General features: G+C 37.2%; 2 protein-coding genes across 2 annotated transcripts; both read left to right on the plus strand.

Annotated features, from left to right (window-relative positions):
• Nucleotides 1-4,427: 4,427 nt before the first annotated feature.
• LOC135688721 (ribonucleoside-diphosphate reductase subunit M2 B) lies at nt 4,428-7,749 on the plus strand. The gene is made up of 7 exons (XM_065205683.2): nt 4,428-4,632; nt 5,113-5,236; nt 5,487-5,551; nt 5,680-5,754; nt 6,057-6,367; nt 6,691-6,961; nt 7,138-7,749. The coding sequence occupies exons 1-7, from the start codon at nt 4,525-4,527 to the stop codon at nt 7,303-7,305; spliced, it is 1,122 nt and encodes a 373-aa protein (XP_065061755.2). The 5' UTR covers nt 4,428-4,524; the 3' UTR covers nt 7,306-7,749.
• A 2,098-nt stretch (nt 7,750-9,847) lies between these two features.
• LOC135688722 (fucolectin-1) lies at nt 9,848-18,476 on the plus strand. Its single transcript, XM_089110097.1, has 4 exons — nt 9,848-10,592; nt 13,673-13,723; nt 16,667-16,976; nt 17,313-18,476. Exons 2-4 carry the CDS (start codon nt 13,711-13,713, stop codon nt 17,758-17,760), a joined length of 771 nt encoding a protein of 256 aa, XP_088966223.1. The 5' UTR covers nt 9,848-10,592; nt 13,673-13,710; the 3' UTR covers nt 17,761-18,476.
• The last annotated feature ends 4,417 nt before the right edge of the window (nt 18,477-22,893 follow it).

The raw sequence follows: 22,893 nt of genomic DNA on the forward strand, positions 1-22,893 counted from the left end.
AGCTGTTTTGGAAAGCGGAAAACTCTTCCATGAATTTTTCTAGTTCTGTCATTGTGTTGAAATTTTCACCGGGTTGAAATTTCATCGATAGAACAAGAAAGCTTGTTTGCAGGGGGTAGCCAGAAAATATTTACTTGAGAAGCCACAACTATATTGGAGGGCCAGACAAACGTTAACTCTATTATGTGAAATATCCATTTTCTCAACATGCAGAAAGTTATAATTTATTCTTTATTTCCGCTGCTACTGATTGTCAGAAAGATATAGGTATTGCATGAATGTTTATATAAGTATATACGATTCTGGTGTAGGTAAAATGGGAAATTACTCTTGCCCGCGGGCCGTAAAATGCCCAGGTCTGTTTGGAGGGTTGACATGGGTTGACACAATTTCTGAGGAAGGGGCGCTATCATTGAAGAATTAACTTTACTTCTCTATATTTACATCTAGATTGCCAATTGAAAGGATAAGTCTGCAGTAATTTGTTATTCAAATGAACCAATATAGAGGCATACTTATTACATGGGAAAACATTTTGACTCATTTCTTTACTCTTTATATTTTCATTGAGAATCATTGAATTGTAATGACAAATGCGACAGGAATGGGTATAATCTGCGGTGGATATTTTAAAAAGGCGTGCACGACATCGAAATTCAAAATCGGAATCCTCAAATGAAGAGCTAGTACTTGGTCCAATAAGTTTCCCAAAGTTACCTTGATATACCCCTTCCAAATTTTTTTTGTTAGTTTGATGAAATCTGAGGCTGGATTGTTCTTAATTTGCTTTTAAATAAAAAGGGTGTAAGCAGTGCGATTGCTAGCTTTTTCTCTCTAGAGAGGTGTTCAGGCCTCATTTGCCAACAAAGTGGGTGATACAACCTTTATTTGTCGACAAGTTTGAAATTTTACCAAAAAAGCACCCACACATGACTAAGAATCCTCGTTTTTGAGAGAAAACGTTCAAAATTGAATTTCACTATAGCTCAGCTTGTTCTCAATTTGATGACCAATTAAACTGTTGACCAATTCGAGGCTCGTGTTCTTATAAAATTTTTCTTATAAAATGAAAGAAAGAAGTGTTGAATAGAAATGAAAAAGTTTTTGAAAATGAATTAAAAAATTCTAAATTCTTTTAAAAATCTGAAAAGTTTTTGATAAAGTAGGAAAATATTTTGTACGAAATTTAACAGAACAAAACGAGGCAAGAAAGAAAAAGAGTGACATGGCAAACGTCGTAATTTTGGAGTTGGGGATGATATTTTTTGAATAATCTGAGTGGTTAAGTATCATTCCAATGACTTTAAGTAAGCCATTAGCCATTTGTGTAGGCATTTGCTGAAAGTTTTTTTCTTAAAAGTTTTGGCAGAAAGTTAGATGTTTTCATTGCAAGATTACATAGCAAAGAACAGAACAACTTAGATATTTCATTATGCCACTGCCTAGTTCAGAGTGGTATCGGCCATTGATTAGTTCAGAGTGGTATCGGTCTTGGAAATTTAAATAATGGGCTTGGAAAAACCAATCAGCGGGGGGAAAGTTGGGTCCTTTTGGTTTGGACACGTGTCCTGTCAAGGTGCTCATTTACCAGAGGTGTAGTGTAAAGTTTTTTTCAGAGAAAATGAATATGACATTTTTAAAAGTTAAATTGTATCATGATTCAACTTGCATCATGAATGAATATCAATTTAAAATTTCGTAAATTCATGCAAATAAAGCATAGCATAACAATTGGGCGTGGTATCAATTTCCAGCAATTTGAAGGTTGTGGCATTTAACATTTTTCCCGGGTGTGTACCCTTGCGACACCCTTCTTTCCGAGGGGCAAATCATTCTAAGAAAATCTCGTACACCTTTTGTGAAAAAAATTTTGTTCTATCTGAGAATCCCCAGAAATCCTTTTGTTTTAGGCAGAATCTCGTACGCTATTTGCAAGAGTGAATCACCCCTCGCTTCTTTCCATTTAGCAAAATCAGTGGTTTTGGAAAAGAGCTTAATTAGGCACTGCATTTAGATCGTAATTTGCTCTGCAGGCCATACTGTTTCATTGCAGATTTATCCAATGAAAAAGGGGGAGCAAAAAGCTTTTTTATGTTGCAAGGGTTGAACCACCCCTAGTCAACGACGAGTTTCTTTAAAATCGTTGTTATGCCGTTTATTGATAGATGCACTACGATACTTAAGTATGCAGCTAGGATTCACTACAGAAAATTCATGCACTGTAGTGAAAAATGGATCACAGCCTGCTAGTAAATTAATTTTGTTTCACCCCTACATCCCCCTTTGAAAAGTCCTTGGGCACGTCACTGAGAACAAAGTCACCTACTCCCCTGACTATCGTTGTCAAGACTTCCATTTAATCTGGCCAGCACCAACGACAATTATACCACAGCTATAAGACAACAGAAACAAATAAATTTGCTTTACACAATAGCATGATTCTCACTAGCCTCTCCTCTACCCTTCGTGTAAAGACTCAGATACAACTTTTTTTTGGGGAGGGGCGGCGATAGATAAGTGTAACAACAACCATATTTTACAAAATAAAAGTATTTATTTATGCTACTCAAGTTTCTTGATCCTGTATCTCGGGCCTTGCCTTTGAGTGGAATCTTGTTATAAGATTACATCCCTGTATGGTATTATCGGGGTTTCAACCAACCAATTTTTTGCTAACAAGCCCTTTGCAAATGAAGTACCGAAATTTCTCACACTTTCTTAGTTTCTTTTTAAATCTGTAAATTTGTGTGAACTGATCAGCAGGGTGAGCTCTAAGGTGACGGAAGAAGGAAATAAGAGCTAATAAATCGAGGAGATTTAAAAGGAACGGATTCAATTTTAACACGTTAAAAATATTCTTAACGGCTACAGTAAAATTGAAAAAGGGGATGAAGAAAATGAATGCAATGATGGGGATAAATCTATCATCATAGGACCAATTACTTCAAACATAAAAAGGAATTGCAAGAACCTATCTATCCTAGATACACTCTTTTTTTATAAGAACAATTTTATAAGAACACGAGCCTCAAAATTGGTCAAAAGTTAGGAACAAATGAAGAACAAGCTGAGGCTTAGCTTCTGCAAAATGCAATTTTGAACAATGCTTTTCTCAAAATCGAGGATTTTTAGCGATGAGTGGGTGCTTTTTCGTCAAATATTTAAACTTTTCGGCAAATGAAGGTTGTCTCACTCACTTTGTTGGCAAATGAGGCCTGAACACCTCCCTAGAGCGAAAAAGCTAGCACTCGCACTGCTTACACCCTATTAGATTAAGAACAAATTAAGAACAATCCAGCCTCAGATTTTCGAACAAATTAAGAACAGTCAGCCTGAACTGAAATTTACTGGTTCTTATAAAAAAAGAGTGTATAAGATTGAATGCATTGAATGATTATTCAGGGGGGGGGGGGGGGGCTAGGGATGGGATGCAAAACAATAGGCCGTCGGAAGCGGGGACTGGGGGATTGAATACAATTCAATAGGCAGCCTCCCAAATATGAATTTTGTTCCAACGACACTGATAAATATCATTGATTAATTTCGGAGTTCTGTGTTTTTTCAAAATCCAATCGTTTTTGGATTATCATGGCGATTGTTATTCTGTTTATATTGCCCAAAATATAATAAAATTCTACGAAGCGGCATATTACATAACGGCGGTGTACGCAGGAATATTAAAAATCCCCTAAGGAGATATCTATTGAACCTAAAGGTGTTTTGGACGACAAAGAAGCTACTAGCAATTCAGCAGGGTGTAAAAAATCTAGAAATAACTTACATAACAAATGATTTCCAATCTAGCACGGTTACAAGTTTATTAGGCCATACCAACTGTCTCCGTGGTGTTGTTAAAAACTACATAAATAGTAAGTTTTGTCTAATTCTCTTAGTTACGGAGGCAGGAAAAACTTTTGAAGGTGCACCACCTCAAAGAAAAAGGGTCGGATTTCCAAAAGGGCTACTTCTTACAAAAAGACATTTTCTCGAAGGTTGAGGGGCAGGTACCCCTGGTGCACCCTTCGGTTTCAACAACTGTTCGTTCAATGGATGTCCACACTCTGAACAAGTGAGCAATGTCCAGTACGTAACCAGTGCAAATGTCCAGTCGTTTTGCCGGGGCTTTAGTGACTGGAGGCCAATATTGATAGGTACAAAATTTCGCGCCAAAACCTATCCCTTGGCGCCAAAATGATGAATAGAATTTGTTTGAATTTGGCGCGGTTGATGCACTTTGGCACGAGATTCGTTGTATTTCAATGGCTTCCGAAGACGCTTGGAATGCATTGTATTTTGACTAATCGCATTGCTCCATTTTGAACATTTCTCGAATTAATTGTTTAACCCACCTGATGACATGATCGTTCAGCCAATCAAGTTCGTCTAAAATTTACAGTTTCGCGGGAGATATAAACCCACCCGGAGCAGTGTTTCAGTAAGCTAGAGCTCTTCTGCATCTGCACACCTCGAAGAAACAACTCAACCAATTACTCGTCATCTTCTTCAAGAAAACTCTGAATCAAGATGTTGGGAGACATAACTAACCGGGTTATCAACAGTCCTATGCAAACTCAGGAAAGAATCATGGTTATGAAAGAGAACATTCGCAACAAAAAAGATATCAAGCTTGAGGTGAGTATTCTGTCTGTTTCGCTAGGGTTTTTTCGACCAAACAGTTAACGCCTCACGAAATGGTTGCAAAAAGTTTATAAGCTACAGAAAAAGATTCGCTATATATTTGTTAGGCAGCTTAATGCCAGATTTTAGGCCCCTTCCCGACCATTTTGACCTAAAAATGAATTGCATGAACTTTGCCGCCAAATTTTAGTTTGGCAATGGTGCAGTTTTCCGCGAAACATCGCCCTTAAAGTTTGAAACAGTCAAAGAGTTCTTCAAAGTTTACTAAGTACGCCAGATGGACATTGAAACACGTTGGATTAAGTTTTAGGCCGATTTTCGGTTTGCAGCCACCCGCGAAATATCAGGCAGCCAGTTATTACATAACATTGCGCATCAATGGAAACCCCGAACACTACGCGCCATTTTCAACCGGCTGAAACAGCACGCTTTTTGCATTAGAATTTTATTGATATGAGACGGTTTTATCTGCAGAAACCAAAGAAAGTAACCAAATTCAATGTCGAAGATGAACCACTGTTGAAGGATAACCCAAGAAGATTCGTGATTTTCCCAATTCAGTACCACGACGTTTGGCAGTTTTACAAGAAGGCAGAGGGTAAGCATTCAGAATTTTTAGATTTAGGCCTTAGGGAAATGAAATGTTACAACTAAAAAATAAAATATTACAACTTAAGACTTTTCTAATAGCTAAAAGCTTTTTTCCTAAAGTTTGTCTAAAGCTCCTATGAGTCTAGGATGACCCGGAATTTTTAGCTTTGAGGATGAACCGGTACTATATCAGCTGATAAACTCTGGCCTATTCCTTCGAGGGACAGCATTGAAGATGTCTATATCTTTATTTTCAGCTTCATTCTGGACTGCCGAAGAAGTCGACTTGTCCCATGATTTGCGTGATTGGAACAAACTTAATGTGAGTAAAACAGTATGAATAACGTTTTCTAAATCTATCAATCAAGCCTTCGCGTGTTATTGACAATGAACAAATTCCCTATTTTTCGTTCGGGATCGAGCTGTAAACGATTTTTGATTAAATTTCAGGCAAACGAGAGAAAATTCATTTCCCACGTACTGGCGTTCTTTGCTGCAAGCGATGGAATTGTGAATGAAAATTTGGTAAGTCATATTTAGCATACTTTAAGATGAATTTTAGGCCTATGGTAAAGTATAGGCCTAATATTTTTGGCATGGAGAGAGGTATCGATGTTTAAAGAAAAGTTTCATCGTACTTTGAAATCATTTTAGTCAAAACGGGCTGTCTGCAATTCAAGATATGACCTCTGGATTCTGTTTTAGAATCTTGGATTTTCTAAACTTGTATGGAAAGAAACCAGATCTACAATATGGCTTTTTGAGAATCCTCAGATTTCTAAAGTTTCTTAAATCCAATGTTCTTAATTTTGCTATTCCTTGTCTAGGTGGAATGTTTCAGTCAAGAGGTTCAGATTGCAGAAGCAAGATGTTTTTATGGCTTTCAAATTGCAATTGAAAATATCCATTCTGAGATGTACAGTCTGCTTATCGACACTTACATAAAGGACCCTATAGAACAAGATAAACTTTTTAGAGCAATTGAAACCATGCCGTGTGTGCAGAAGAAAGCTTACTGGGCTCTCAATTGGATCAACCCTGAAAAGGCATCTTTCGCTGAAAGGATTGTAGCTTTTGCTGCAGTTGAAGGGATATTTTTCTCTGGGTCATTTGCTGCCATCTTTTGGATCAAGAAAAGGTAATTTTCATACATTCTTAATTCCCTTTATACCAGATAATCAGAGTATCTTTGTTCATTTTTGTTTTCGAGTTTTCAGCTCTCGTAATTCCAGATGTAGGAATCAGAAGGTGACGTCACATCAAGAGGGAGGACCAGGACACTGCTTCATAATCTTGGCTACTCAGTGGTCCATAAAACACAAAAGCATGAAAATGAATTCCATCTGGTGTAGATGTAACTTTTTGTCATTAATAACTTAATCCATGATCAATATATATCTATGATACTTGATCAATTATAATATGTAGACTTTCATATTGAAAATTTTGTTCACTTTTTAGAAATCTGATGCATGGATTGACATTCTCAAATGAACTGATCAGTCGTGATGAAGGATTACATTGTGACTTTGCTTGCTTAATGTTCAAGCATTTGAGGAACAAGCCAAGCGAAAAGAAAGTTAAGGACATTATTACAGATGCAGTAAATATTGAGAAAGAGTTCCTTACTGAAGCTCTTTCTGTTGATTTGATTGGAATGAACTGTGCACTAATGGCACAATACATTGAATTTGTCGCTGATAGGCTGCTCCTTGAGCTTGGCTGTTCAAAGGTAAACATTTTTTCATCTTTTTGAATATTCCCTTCTCTTTGGTGTTTCTGCACAAAATTACTGTTAGTTTTTATGTTTAAAATGAACCCTTTATTTTTAATTAAGTTCAAATTTGATGTTAGAGCATTCATTTTTCATTATTCTGTGGTTTTGACCTGTTTTTCCTTGTTTTTTAGCACTATAATACCACAAATCCTTTCGACTTTATGGAAAACATCTCACTGGCAGGCAAGACCAATTTCTTTGAAAGAAAAGTAGCAGAGTACCAAAAAAGTGGTGTCATGGACAAATGCAATAAAATAGATAGCTCTACTTATACATTCACTGTAGATGAAGATTTCTAGATATTTGTTAGTTTTAAATCTTCAATTATGTTTCAAGCACACAACTTAAAAGTGGGATAAATGGCCAGCACAATTGCCTGGGAACTCCCCTTCTTATTTTCAATTTTTATGAATAAACTTTAAATTCAAACTATGCTTGGCTGCATGAAGGTGAAGTTTTTTGTGCTCCAACTTTTCGTTGCATATAGTTGGCTTATGCTTCAAAAGATAGCTGAAATAAGATTATTTTCCCCAAAATTTATCCAATATGGCGTAAGAGATTGGGTTTATTTTTTGCCATTAAGCACTAGTATGCTACTCTATTCATCTTCTTAAATTGGTTTTACACTTGTAATTTTAGATCTTATTTTGATCACAGAATTTATCAATCTTATCTTTGCTTTCAATGTATATATTGTGTATAATGTATTTTAGTATTGTATAAAGGTAATAACTTTTGTCAAATTCTGATTGGTTTTTTATTTTCTTCTCAATTTATCTCACTTTTTTATCACTATTGGTGATAAAATATTGGTGTTGAAAATAAAAGATAAAGTTATTGTAATTTGGCTGTTACAGATCGCTACTTGAAAGCAGCCATAAGGACTATTTTGTGCCTTACCTTACCTAATTTGGCATATACTACCCTAAACTGTTAGTGTGTGTGCAATCTCAACTCAATTTTAAGATTTCCAAAATTTAAAATTAGGTTATAAAACATTCAATGAAACTCATACATTCAAAGTTTATAATTAATCATTAGTTTCTTGGCTAAAATTGAAATAATGAGTTCAGCTGTGTAGAAAAGCCTTTGCAACTTAAACTTCATGTAAAAGTTTTTTTCTTGTTATAATAGTTACTAACAGAAGGGTATTAGGGCCAAAAGTTAGTGGATTGTAAACTTGGTTGCCACAAATCTTTGATTGGTTGCACACAAATCTTTTGAAATTACCTTCCTTTACTACAAATTACAAATACACTACAAATCTGTTGTTTAGTAGTGTTGGAAACAACTGATAGCATTTAGTTAAGGAAAATCAATATTTTCAGACAAGGACAGTAATAAGAAAACAAGGCCCTCAAATATCCAGAAGAACAACACCACATTGATCATTTCCAAAGCTGGCATCAAGTCCATTTCCATCTTACTTGATAGTTTAGAAAATTCTGGCGATATTCACTGTTTTGGTCTAAGGCAAATTAAGATTAAAAAGCTGCATTAAAAATCCTTTTATTTTTTTATAAAAGTAAAAATGTATTTGCTAGTTCATAATCGCAGTGCAACTTCAAAATACTTGATACTATCCACTCACTAATTCTAGATTATAGATTACTTTCCGACAGAAAATAGTGCCTCTGTGAAAATTAGCAACCCCCTCCCTTTCAAAATTCCCTCTTGTTTGTCTTTGATGCCACAGCGAAGTTTTATCTTCTGATTTGCTCGCAATTTGTTGTTTTGCCTACGTAGACCCCAGCCTGTTTGCCTACGTATGACCATAGGTCTCCCTTGCCATCAACGACTGCAGTTTAAAAGAAAGGTAGTTAATGCTCCTGGAAAATTAACGGCGAACGAATTACATCAAACTGGCAATTTTAAGACTTTGTAATAAGATGATAAAACTTGTAATTTCTAGGTAACTTGTAATTCACTTTTTAGTTCAAATATTACTCCTTTTTTGTATTAATAATAGACGTATAGGCCGAAATGGCCCTTAATCTACTACAGCAAAACAAAACATCGTAAATGGTTAATTAAAATTGCTACATCTAAAATATTAATACAAATGGCTACAAAAATCATAACATAAATATACAACAGCAAAATGATCATCACAATTTTTAAAAGGTCAGATAAATATCACGCTTTTGGAATGCTCGCCTTACTGTTGTCGCAAGAATTTGAATCAAAGCATTATCTTCTTGACTCATCAACCAAATAAATTTGTTTTCAAGACTAAGATTTTTTATATAGGGATACCTCTCTCCAATATTCATCAACAGTTTTTTCCTATCGTCCGAGTGAAGGGGGCAAACCATTACAAAATGAAATTCGTCTTCTAAAGTTTTCCATTTAAAGCATAGGTGGAAATTTCAGGCAACACTATTTTTAGCTATATGTTGGAAAACTGACTGAGTTCTGTGCACCAAAGAACTCACTCTGGATCCGCATCTGGACTATGATTTCATTTAGATTTGATCCTCTAAGCTCTTTGGCACGTTCATGTTTCAACTGTTAATTGGCAAACTGAAACAGTGTGAACCGAACTCTACATTACAATTTTTCAGCGTTGGGTGCGCGAATGACGAGAATGATTACCAGAAAATCGATTATAACTGTCAAATAGAAAAGTGCTTCGAAGAGTGGATATTTCTGCGAACTGGAAACATCGAAATTCGAAAATTTACCCCACCTTCTGCAGCAACCATGCTGTCGCGTCAGTTAGTAACTTTCGTGCAACACAAACAATAATCTGCAACCTACCTAGTAAAATGGTTCCTTTTAGTTTAATGATTAAATTACGTCTTTTTTTAAAAATTTAGAACGCTCAGAAAAAAAGAAAAATCACGGGAAAAGATCTACAAAGAAGTTTCTTAATATATGTCCTTTGTCTTTTTAGAGACATTTTGTTATATAAGCGATTCCCCCACAAATAATATCAATCTTGCTCTAAAGAGCTGCCCTTTCTTGTTGTTAAATTCATGTCTTGTCACAATATTAAAGTTTGTGTGACTTTTTTTCAACTGGAATTCCATTCTTTCTCTCCGATTGCCTAGCGCCCTCCCCCCCCAAGGGCGCCGGAGCCACGGGGGCAGCACGGGGGCAGCAAAGTGCCCTTTTCAAGAAATTGACTTCCGAGCAATATTAATTGGTTTCTTTTTCGCAAAGCCAAAATTACCAAGAATTTCTGTAAGCAGACCATTTCAAAACTAAACCATTCGTTTTGGTTCCCTATTATTACCGAAACGCATAAGATTACCGAAACGCATAATACACCGGCAGTCCTGACAACTGGTTAGTTTTCTTTTTAAACTTTTACAGGAAAGTTTGCGTGAATATGTTTCACTTTAAGTTTATCGTCTAATTGATTCAAGGAAGCCTCTCTACTGGTGTTAAGCAATAGCCAGCTAATTACTGAATCAGTTCTCTTCAGCTTAAGGGTGGAAGATTTGCAACATTTCCATTAATTATGTAAATGTGGTTGGATAACCCTGTTATGGTAACTGAATGCTAACAAAATATCACTTGTTTGAAACAGCTGGAGACTTCAGCAACTAACAGCAGAAGAAAAGACACATGCAATCATTAAGTAGGTTATTGCTTATTTTGGTGTTTCATATTCGTCTGAAGGGGGGATGGGGGAGGGAGGGGGACACGATTAACTTGGTACTCCGAAACGTGCAGCCTTCGCCATAGACAATAACTTCGTTTGCCTCCAAAAGGTCCCTGAGTTGCGTCACTCCACCCTCCCCAGTCAGCCTCGTCTAAGTCTAGCAGCTGCTACGACTAAGTTTGATCATGGCCATAGAGACAGTATGTTCACATTATTTAGAAAAACGGACATAACACGGGTGCTACTAAAAAGTCAGAAAAAATCAGTTTTAAATATTTGCTTGCCTTGTTATGAAAGCAGTTCATTTGAAGCATTTTTTCGAACCTATTTCGCTTTAGAATTGAGAGCGAAAAGTTACAAATTTGTGTTTTTAGTCGATTTATTTTAGCTTAGAGTTTCTAAATGATTGCGTCATGAACAAGCGTCTTGCGGATATAAGGATACGGTATGCTATCAAACCATTGAAACGCAAAACACTGCCTTTTTCTTATAATTTTGAAAAGTATTTCAGTGTTTGATATGGGGCCAGTTTCAAGGAATCTAATTCAGCTACAATCCCGGACAAAAATAGTTGAGACTTCTCAAGAAAACTTTATGTTTTCTCTTTACTTTGAAAAATAGCTTCCCCCTTCCCCAATTCAATGTTGAATGCATGATTTTGAAGCAAAAATGATAGAACTACAAATCCAACATTGCTTCGGAGAAAAAGGAGGGATTCGAATTTACAGAGGCAAGGTAAAGTAGAAAATTACAAGAATTGCATTTTGTCTCAAAATTTTTGTCCGGGATTGTAGCCTATAAGCAGTCATCAGATACTAAACGATTTATGCCATCGGCCAATTAGCTATTGACCAATCAAGAAGCACCTGGGTGGTATACACTTGTTGATTGGTCAACGTTGATTGACAGGTGGCATAAGCCACTATCTATTTCCCGATTGCCATTAGAGTTCAATTGAAATTCATTCCTTTCAAATCCCGTTTGTTTAATTTTGTCCAGTTTCATCATTCGCTAAGGCTCTGTTGCTCAAAATACTTGATACTATCCACTCACTAAATCTAGATTATAGATTTCTTTCCAACAGAAAATAGTGCCTCTGAAAATTTGCAACCCCCTCCCTTTCAAAATACCCTCTTGTTTGTCTTTGATGCCACAGCAAAGTTTTTCCTTCTGTTTTGCTCGCAATTTGTTGTTTTGCCTACGTAGACACCAGCCTATTCATCAAAATATGGTGTTCCGTCTGACCATACGTCTCCAGTGCAGTTTAAAAGAAAGGTAGTTAATGCTCCTGGAAAATTAACGGCGAACGAATTACATCAAACTGGCAATTTTAAGATTTTATAATAAGATGATAAAACTTGTAATTTCTAGGTAACTTGTAATTCACTTTTTTAGTTCAAATATTACTCCTTTTTTGTATTAATAATAGACGTATAGGCCGAAATGGCCCTTAATCTACTACAGCAAAACAAAACATCGTAAATGGTTAATTAAAATTGCTACATCTAAAATATTAATACAAATGGCTACAAAAATCATAACATCTTAAATATACAACAGCAAAATGATCATCACAATTTTTAAAAAGTCAGATAAATATCACGCTTTTGGAATGCTCGCCTTACTGTTGTCGCAAGAATTTGAATCAAATCATTATCTTCTTGACTCATCAACTAAATAAATTTGTTTTCAAGACTAAGATTTTTTATATAGGGATACCTCTCTCCAATATTCATCAACAGTTTTTTCCTATCGTCCGAGTGAAGGGGGCAAACCATTACAAAATGAAATTCGTCTTCTAAAGTTTTCCATCTAAAGCATAGGTGGAAATTTCAGGCAACACTATTTTTAGCTATATGTTGGAAAACTGACTGAGTTCTGTGCACCAAAGAACTCACTCTGGATCCGCATCTGGACTATGATTTCATTTAGATTTGATCATCTAGGCTCTTTGGCACGTTCATGTTTCAACTGCTAATTGGCAAACTGAAACAGTGAGAACCAAACTCTACATTACAACTTTTCAGCGTCGCGCGAATGACGAGAATGATTGCCAGAAAATCGATTATAACTGTCAAATAGCGTTCCGCCTCTGGATATTAATTCTAAGCGTAAGGTTGTATTGTAAGGTAGTAAAAAGTGCTTCGATGAGTGGATTTTCCTGCGAACTGGAAACATCAAAATTCGAAAATTTACCCCACCTTCTGCAGCAACCATGCTGTCGCGTCAGTTAGTAACTTTCGTGCAACACAAACAATAATCTGCAACCTACCTAAGTAAAATGGTTCCTTTTGGTTTAATGATTAAATTACGTCTTTTTTAAAAAATTTAGAGCGTTCAGAATAAAGAAAAATCACGGGAAAAGATCTACAAAGAAGTTTCTTAATATATGTCCTTTGTCGTTTTAGAGTCATTTTGTTATATAAGCGATTCCCCCACAAATAATATCAATCTTGCTCTAAAGAGCTGCCCTTTCTTGTTGTTAAATTCATGTCTTGTCACAATCTTAAAGTTTGTGCGACTTTTTTTAAACTGGAATTCCACTTAGAGGCAAAAGGGCACTTTGCTGCCCCAGCGCTGCCCCCCCCAAGGGCGCCGGAGCCACGGGGGCAGCGCGGGGGCAGCAAAGTGCCCTTTTCAAGAAATTGACTTCCGAGCAATATTAATTGGTTTCTTTTTCGCAAAGCCAAAATTACCACGAATTTCTGTAAGCAGACCATTTCAAAACTCAACCATTCGTTTTGGTTCCCTATCATTACCGAAACGCATAAGATTACCGAAACGCATAATACACCGGCAGTCCTGACAACTGGTTAGTTTTCTTTTTAAACTTTTACAGGAAAGTTTGCGTGAATATGTTTCACTTTAAGTTTATCGTCTAATTGATTCAAGGAAGCCTCTCTACTGGTGTTAAGCAATAGCCAGCTAATTACTGAATCAGTTCTCTTCAGCTTAAGGGTGGAAGATTTGCAACATTTCCATTAATTATGTAAATGTGGTTGGATAACCCTGTTATGGTAACTGAATGCTAACAAAATATCACTTGTTTGAAACAGCTGGAGACTTCAGCAACTAACAGCAGAAGAAAAGACACATGCAATCATTAAGTAGGTTATTGCTTATTTTGATGTTTCATATTCGTCTGAAGGGGGGATGGGGGAGGGGGGGGACACGATTAACTTGGTACTCCGAAACGTGCAGCCTTCGCCATAGACAATAACTTCGTTTGCCTCCAAAAGGTCCCTGAGTTGCCTCACTCCACCCTCCCCAGTCAGCCTCGTCTAAGTCTAGCAGCTGCTAGAAAAAGGACTAAGTTTGATCATGGCCATAGAGACAGAATGTTCTCATTATTTAGAAAATCGGACATAACACGGGTGCTACTAAAAAGTCAGAAAAAATCATTTTTAAATGTTTGCTTGCCTTGTTATGAAAGCAGTTCATTTGAAGCATTTTTTCGAACCTATTTCACTTTAGAATTGAGAGCGAAAAGTTACAAATTTGTGTTTTTAGTCGATTTATTTTAGCTTAGAGTTTCTAAATGATTGCGTTATGAACAAGCGTCTTGCGGATATAAGGATACGGTAAGCTATCAAACCATTGAAACGCAAAACACTGACTTTTTCTTATAATTTTGAAAAGTATTTCAGTGTTTGATATGGGGCCAGTTTAAAGGAATCTAATTCAGCTACAATCCCGGACAAAAATAGTTGAGACTTCTCAAGAAAACTTTATGTTTTCTTTTTGCTTTGAAAAATAGCTTCCCCCTTCCCCAATTCAATGTTGAATGCATGATTTTGAAGCAAAAATGATAGAACTACAAATCCAACATTGCTTCGGAGAAAAAGGGGGGATTCGAATTTACAGAGGCAAGGTAAAGTAGAAAATTACAAGAATTGTATTTTGTCTCAAAATTTTTGTCCTGGATTGTAGCCTAAAAGCAGTCATCAGATACTAAACGATTTATGCCATCGGCCAATTAGCTATTGACCAATCAAGAAGCACCTGGGTGGTATACACTTGCTGATTGGTCAACGTTGATTGACAGGTGGCATAAGCCACTATCTATTTCCCGATTGCCATTAGAGTTCAATTGAAATTCATTCCTTTCAAATCTCGTTTGTTTAATTTTGTCCAGTTTCATCATTCGCTAAGGCTCTGTTGCCATCAACCCGGGTTGGCTGCTACCCGCCTTAGAGGGTCAGCCCGTCTGCGGTCAAATCTTTCATGATAACAGCAGCCAACCCGTGCCAACCCGCCTTTCCGGGTCACCCTTGTCCAGAGTAAGGCTAACCCATTGAGACGGGTTGGCTTTTTATGACGTTTTCTCATTTGAAGTCGGGTCAGCTAAACCCGGGGTCGTGTAAACGCTTCGAAGTAGCCAACTTGGGGTCATTTTTCATTCATTTTGAATTATTTATGCACGGTATTATTATTTATTCCTGAGAACTGCTCTTCAGGGGACGTATCAAATCTACTTTTCTACTATTCAAAAACGGCACATTTGGTTAGATACCGATAATAAATTTAAATAAAAATTAATAGTTTGTTCTTGATTCTGTCGTTAGAAGAGATCAGGGAGGTTGCTGCTTTAGCATCAAATCCAACGGTATTCCATAGCTTAGGTCCACAAAAGCCTTTTGGCCCTTTTGTCCATAATGTTAGTGAGAGATCAGTTTCAGTATTTCATATTTTACTGAAATTTCGAGTAGAATTTCTTTCAAACAAGTCTTAAAGCTATTGCGCCCAATATTTCCACGCATGTTTCCACGGATTTTTCAACATCGTGTGGAAAGGCAGAGGCGCGTAGAGGCCGCATTCATTTTGTCCTGTAAGCGACCCGTTTACATTAGGTCGAACAAATTTTATCCACTCTTTGCTTGCGTTTACAGTGGATCGGAGTCTTTTCAGAGGTTTTCTGACAGTCGTAAAATAGATCGAAAAATCACAGTAAGAAAGCGCAAAGAGATTGTTAAAAAATGAAAACAGTCCTCTGTAGCCTGTGTACCAGAACAACAGAATTTCGAGCGCGTAAACAGAATGCCTAGCTGATAACAGCTGATAATAACAGATGATGATAGCTGAAAACAGGCCAATCTTTTAGAAGTAAAAGAAAGTACGATAAAAGATTCGATTTTCACAATAAGTAGATTTTTATCTATATTATATCAATATTTATTCATATTTGTTTCCCCAAATTATCCCAAGCAAAAGCGGAATTTCAGGCCCACGATATTTTCCGACAAGATAACATATGGATGGACTTTCAGCAGGATTTCCAATAGGGGAGAGTAGCCAGGAGAAGTGCCCCAGCAGGACCTGGACACAAACTAGTGCCCGTATTTATGGAATCTATTTTCATTGTCATACTCTGTCAAGAAAGGGACCAAGGGGCGTTAAACGTTTGTTAATTGAACGCCGAAAGCGCGAATTTTCTCACGAGAACGCTGATTGGGCGAGCCTGAGTCATTGAGAGGCTATCCTTGTCGAGCAGTGTCCAGGCCCCTGGCCCTTCCTCTCGACTCGATGTGATCACACCTCATGATTCCTACGCAATGAAATACAGAAAGCTGGCGACTCTCTTCACTCCAAGTGAAATTTTGGTCTAGACTTACTTTATGAGCTTTTGTTTTGCTACTGCCTCACTTGACGGACGCTACAATAAAGTGACGAACCCTATCTGTTGTAGCGTCCGTCAAGTGAGGCAGTAGCGAAACAGAGGCTAATGGAGTAAGTCTAAGTTTGGTCATGTCAGGGACTCGAACCCAGACCCTTGCCACTGAGCCATCCTCGCACCTATGTAGAAACAATCAAGTAGTTGCAGAAAGTTAGTCTATTAAAGGGTAAATGAACAGAATGGGCATCTGGACAAAAAATAAACCGTTATTCCTTATACGGGGTTAGAACGAAATGTACGGAGGTCGATGCTATGTTTCCGCTTATCCGTGCTTAGTTATGTTTTTGTGCTGCCGAATTCTTTTCAAAAAAATTACCAGCATTGTATCTTGTTTATGATTGAAGTAAAATAAAGGGAAACAAATTTTGCTTTGCAGGAAAGATTTCAGTCAATCTTTTGTCCAAAATGGGAGTTTTTATGCTCGCGACGCTGCTTGTCTCATTGTTTTGCTTTGCTTTAATCAAGTCAGACGAGAGTCAAAGTACAAGGAAGTCTGTCTTTAAAGAGGTGCACAATCCAACTCAGACAATAACAAGCATGTTTCATAAGACCTTCTATCAATGCAGCTTGGATGACACCTGTCGTTACGTTGTTAAGGATGTCGAGACCAGCAAATTTTATAAATTTAAAGATGAGCAAGATATCCCGACTGCGAGATTCAGCCTCATTATATGGTCTAAGAAGAAGTATGTTAAACTCTTTTTTCATCAAATGATTTTTGCGTAGAGGGATGAAAAAATATTCCCTTATTTAGTTTCTTTTTTATTATTAATGAAACTGAAAGTTCTTCTTGCATCTTTCCATTGATCACCTATTTAAGCCAGGTGTCGTAAACAACTTTCTCACTACATACCAGCCAAGTAGCTGTGGATATCGGCCGGGGTGGGCAAACTCGACCAAGAGTCATGCGTCGAGGGCGCAGGCTTTTAAACAAGAAAGAAATTATCTTTCAACGATACTTGTTGGCGATTTGATTTAATAAAACAAGATTTTAAATTGCTGTTAAATCCCTTTTATTTTAGTTTAATTCCCGGCGTTCAAGAGAATATCGCCTATAAGAAGCCCTCTTCCAAATCTTCAGCTTATACGTATGGTGGAATACATCTTGTTGCCAGCTTTGGAAATGATGGGGACAGAGGTGGGGACTGGGAGCGATGTAGTATCACGAAGTCGGATATGGCACCCTGGTGGCAAGTGGACCTTACAAGGCAAGCTGCAGTCACAAGTATTCGAATAAGAAGTGGCGTTACTTGGGAGCCTGAAAAAATCAATCCATTCGATGTCAGTGTTGGGGATGATAGTTCAAATGGCGGACGAAACAATGCACTTTGTGTAGAAAGTGGAACGTTGGCAAGCGGTGAGTTAAAAAAGTTCGATTGTCCAAGGCTATTGTTCGGTCGGTATGTGACTGTATTCTTGAACAGGCAAGAACATCTTCAAGTATGCGAGCTTGAGGTTTATGAAATCTAAACGGACTGGTTTCTGTAAAATATCACTCAGTCCTGCTTCCTTTATTACAGCGTCTACTGTCTGCAAACTGCGAACTAGAAAATTAATGAATGCTTTTAGTCCAAAAAAGTGGGGGGGGGGCTGGATTACCCCCCCCCCCCCTCCTCGTCGCCACCACCGACTTTGCTATTTTTCTCAGTTGCTTTGATAGAAGAAGCAGGATTGGATTGAAATTTCCCGCACCTTGAAATTATTGCCTTGCTTTTAGCCAATAACAACTAGCCTGTGTCCTAGACACCGCTACTTTCAAGTTAGGGGTCTGGAGCACAGGCTAATAACCTCATATCATTTTTCTTTATGTAAAACACCCTAGAATAATTCTTGGCGATTTGTTTATGCGGCCTCGGATCAAGTTGCATTTTACCTGCATTGAAAATGGCCTATGGATACAAGTTGAAATCAACTTCTTTGAATATGGAAGCGAACCTAGGCCATTGCTGCAAAATATTTCTCTTGTGAATCTATCATAACATAAAGAGACGTTAATAAATAACTTTAAAAACCGTATTAATTCTTACTTTATTTGAGTTATTTATTTGGTTTCTATAGCGATTTCCAGTCAAAGATATTTTGAATCTTGCAACTGTAAAAGATTGGTTTATTTCACAGCTTGATGTAACATGAGCACAAATGTATGTCACTGTATTTTGATTAAATTATAATGTTTAGCTAAAGCAGTTATATTGTTTCCGTGTGGTCACTCTACACATGTAAAAAGGAGTGCATTTCTGCAGGGCTGGGGTCGTTTAAAAGTTTCATACGAGACCTTCTGATATCCATTGTCGCTTTTAGAGCTTAATATTTTATGAAATACTCAAATGTTTGGAAAAACTTAAACTGTCGTGTTTTTGGCAAAAGTTAAGCAAATATGAGAATCACCGCCTGATAGAATATAAGTCTAGTCTCAATGGCCGTTATTACTGTTACCGTTAGCAGCACAATGACATACTTGGTGCATCCAACCTCGTAAAAAGTAAAATTCTTATCATTTAGTGCTATATTTTTGTCATTTTATTTTACCAAAGCAACCTACAAAACAAGCTAATATTACATAATCATTTCGTCTTCAAAAAAATCTGCTAGATGACTTGCTCAACTTTAGATATGTCTTTCATTTCACATCAATGATTATTTATATTGAAAGATTTAAGTTACAATTGCTAAGTTTAAAAATTTGAAACATTCGATCTTTTGTCAACAAAAGCTTTTGTTCAAGAAATAGAGAGGGATGCTATCATTGCCGTGTAAATTCTAAGATAGACCTCTGCTTTCTCAATAAACGCACGTACTTGACAAAAGTATTAGGACGATGAATATCGAAATGGCGACTAGTTCTGCGTTTCCAAGCTTCAATCAAAGCTCAACCGAATTCCACAAGATGGATCGACATTCTTCCACTCATTCTCCTCGGACTTCGGACAACTATTAAAGCTGACCTCGGTTGTTCGCCTGCCCAATTAGGCCACACTTAGGCCAATGCATATCTCCTGTTTTCAAATAACACAGTAGCAAAACACGACATACGTCTCTTAACCATCCACTTCGCTCTTTAATAATTTATCCTTTGAGATTGTTACTTTTTTTAACAACACAGGTGTTTAAAATATCTGATACGCTGGTTTGTTTTGAAACAAGAAGTATTTCGAAGTCAGTTTTTAAACAATCTAATCTTCCTTTGCATTTATCTTGTGCAGCTCATCAACATCGCAAAGAGCATATATATTGTTTCGCTGGGATCCACTGTCATTTCGTGCCTTTCTGTTTTTTAAGAGTGCAAATCTGTTTTTAAAATCCCGAAAACGAAGCTGCCTTTCGAAACAGAGGTTCCGGAGCCAAACCGTATCGGATTCATACGTTCACACGAGCTCAGGATCGCGGCTCGTGTATTGGTGCTAGTGCAGGCACCGTGTAGCCATTGGGCTAGCAGGGGCTATAGCCCCCTCCCCACCTTTTTGAAATAATAGGTTAGCAGCTCTTCTTGACTGGAAACCTTTTTTGTTCATTTTCTAGGTGTTTTATCTTGTTTAATGATATGATGTATTTTCTAACTTGGCGTGGTGTTTTATTACCCTTAAACTAATTTCATCTATTTTTAATGTCTTGATATGTTCTAAAAATGGGTGCGCCTCAAAAATTTTCGGGCGCACCTATTTCAGCTAATCCACCTTTAGACTGGCGCGTGGTCCCTGGGCTAGTGGGGCTCAGCCCCACCAAAGATTTCCAAAAACAAGTTTTAGATTTACATTTATAAATATTTTAAACGTAAATAAAATCAACGTCCATTATTATTTTAGCACATTTCAACTGATTCCGTTGCTTCGAGTTTCACTGTTTGTCCATTCTCTAGTTTGTTTAGGTCCCACTGCCCGCGGTTCTTTTGAAAACTAGACAAACACGCGTATCAGAAACCATCTCCCGAGCTTTTGGGGCTAGCCCAAACGAAAAGGGGATGCACCAATCAAGTGCTCCGGCTTTTCAATTGATAACTGCTTTCTGATTGGCCAAATCTGCTCAAATCTGCATTCCTTTGGTACTAGTTAAAACTAATCCCAAGTGATTCAATTCAACGGTAGCTGGATTGTTGTTGTTGTGATAGGCAATGTTGACAGTGGCGGCGCCAAGGGGTGGTATGGGGGGGTAATTACCCCCCTCCCCCACTTTTCTGAAAATATGGTCTATATATTTATTTTTAAAATGGATTAAAAACCGCTGGGTAGGGGTAGATCAAATTTCCTAATGAAAGTTACCTAGGTACAAATCACTAAAACGAGGCAAAAGGGGCGTGGTCCCACTGGCTGCGCCCATTACCCTCCCACTCTATAATAGCTGGCGCCGCCACTGAATGTTGATCTTGAAGTGGAACGCAGCAGAGTGGCGTGTATTTGATGACTCGCATTTTCAGCTTTAAACCTTGAAATAAAGAATAAAAGCTAAGTCTCTATCAGAATAAATTTTGCCGATCCTCAAATAAGCTAAAAATGGCAAAGGCATAAAGCGTATTTCCAATGCAGGCTTTCAACTTGAACAATTTTAGCTTCACCACGGCATATGAAAATTAATCAATTAACGGTTTGAGCTTTTTGTTCTTTAAACAATTTTTAATTGCCATGATATGCAATGCAAAGGATATCGTCTATGGGTTGGCCATATTCAAGTTTTTTATGGACAGGCAATGCAGACCTCGAAGCAAAGGTTTGTCTTAAGGCAAGCTTTACCAATGCAGATTTGTCTTTACCAAGGATAATTTTCTAAGCAATAAAAACAAATTTGAAACTTAATTGCCTATGAAATATGTATATCTCTACATGAGCGTAAATTGTGATTATGGCATATGATTTTGGCTACATGGTGTGGACGGCGCCATGAAATTGAGCCCGGGGGTGGGGGGGGGGGTGCTAAGAATCAAGTTTATGAGGTAGGAGGACCCACCGTGGCTGGGCCCGACGTTAAAGATATTTTTTGAAATTACACCTTGTAAAAGGGCTAAGAAGCATCTCCAAGAGTAAAATTTAGCATAATACTATACTGCCTAGGAAAGATAATTTGAGGGTTCTTGGAAAAACGGATTATTGTTTATTGGGAAAAATTGGGAGGGAAGGTGTCATGCTAAAACTCTAGTGACAGAAGTTGGGAAAGAAAGAAACGGTAACCTTTCGATTGTACATACATACATGTGTAGATGTTAATGACAGAGGAAGATGTTGTTTTGATTGGGATAATTTTATTTCCTGAACAGAAATGTGCAGTTTCTTGTCTCGAGAAGGCCATGTCTACACATCCAAAATGAAGACATTGCAATGGAGAAAATGATTTACTGAATTGATGCAAATAAAAAAAAATAATAGAAATATACATGAATAAGATAGCAAAAAGCTCAAACAGAATCGGCATCGAAACAGTTTATTATCTTCTTTTTTCATACACGGTTTTAAAATTATTGAAAAAACGGCTAGAATATTCTTATCTTGACCAAAGTAGGGGCATTCAGCCCCTAGCCCCAAAAGTGGCACCCTGCATGTCATGAAAATAATTTACAACTTAAATTAATTTGTGTGGACTCAACCTTGCCCTCATAAACATATGCATCAATCATCATTGCATCCATTGGCTATGACAGTTCGGTAAGAAATGCTTTCGTTTTGCTAATAACTGAGCTCTTCTAGCCATACCTATTCCGTTCGCTTGAATGCAATGTTAGGAAGGAAGTTCATCGCAAATCTGATATTTCCGTTTAAATTACTAAAAGGCTCTTAACAAACTTCAATGGTGGCGTTTCTGCGCTGCAAATAAAATTCTTCCTAGCGCCCTGCAAAATCTTCGATTGCCCTGCGAAATCGAATATTTTTTAGATTGGGGGGGGAGGGGGGTTGTCACACCCCCGGGATTTTCGCCCCTGTAGGGAGGCCATACGAACCAGTAGTAGATGGGATCATAGTCAATTAAAAAAATCCAATTGAAACAGCTTTTTCAATTGACAATGATAGGATCTTGTCGTAAATTTCTTCGGTCAACATTTTTGAGTTAATCAGTTCCAACAGGCGTTTTTGGTGTTTCCGCAATAGTAATAGTTTGGCCGTTTTGTCCTGTGTTTCGTTATCACGCAATTTGTCAAAAATTTTCTTTGTCATGGAGAATTTTCCTTTTTGATGTACACTTATACACTTACGTTCAAAGAGTATTGGGACGAATTCGATAAACGAATTATGGCGTTCCGTTGGATTCGGTTTTGCAATGGAAACTTTTTCAGATTTGGGCAGTCTTTCTACAAATAATCTTGGCCTACGTTTCCCCAAAATGGAATAAAAAGTTAAGAAAATGCTTCAACATATGAAGCATAGCCAAGAAAACAAAGGATTCTTTCGATTTTCCTGATTATAACAGCAAAATATGCAGAAATGTTGTATCATATGTTGTAACAATGGCAAAGTCCCATGACCTTCCAAAAACTTTAGAGCTGTCCAAACAAATAAAACTTTTAAATTTCACGTTTGCATAACAAAAAACTTATAAAAGAAATTATAAAATCAAACTTTTAAGCTTCAAAAAAAGTTTACTTCATCGACGAAAATGCTACAATTTTATTAAATTATTGCA

This window comes from Rhopilema esculentum, chromosome 9, assembly GCF_057945365.1.
Source record: "Rhopilema esculentum isolate cy_ngs chromosome 9, ASM5794536v1, whole genome shotgun sequence".
Lineage (NCBI taxonomy): Eukaryota > Metazoa > Cnidaria > Scyphozoa > Rhizostomeae > Rhizostomatidae > Rhopilema > Rhopilema esculentum.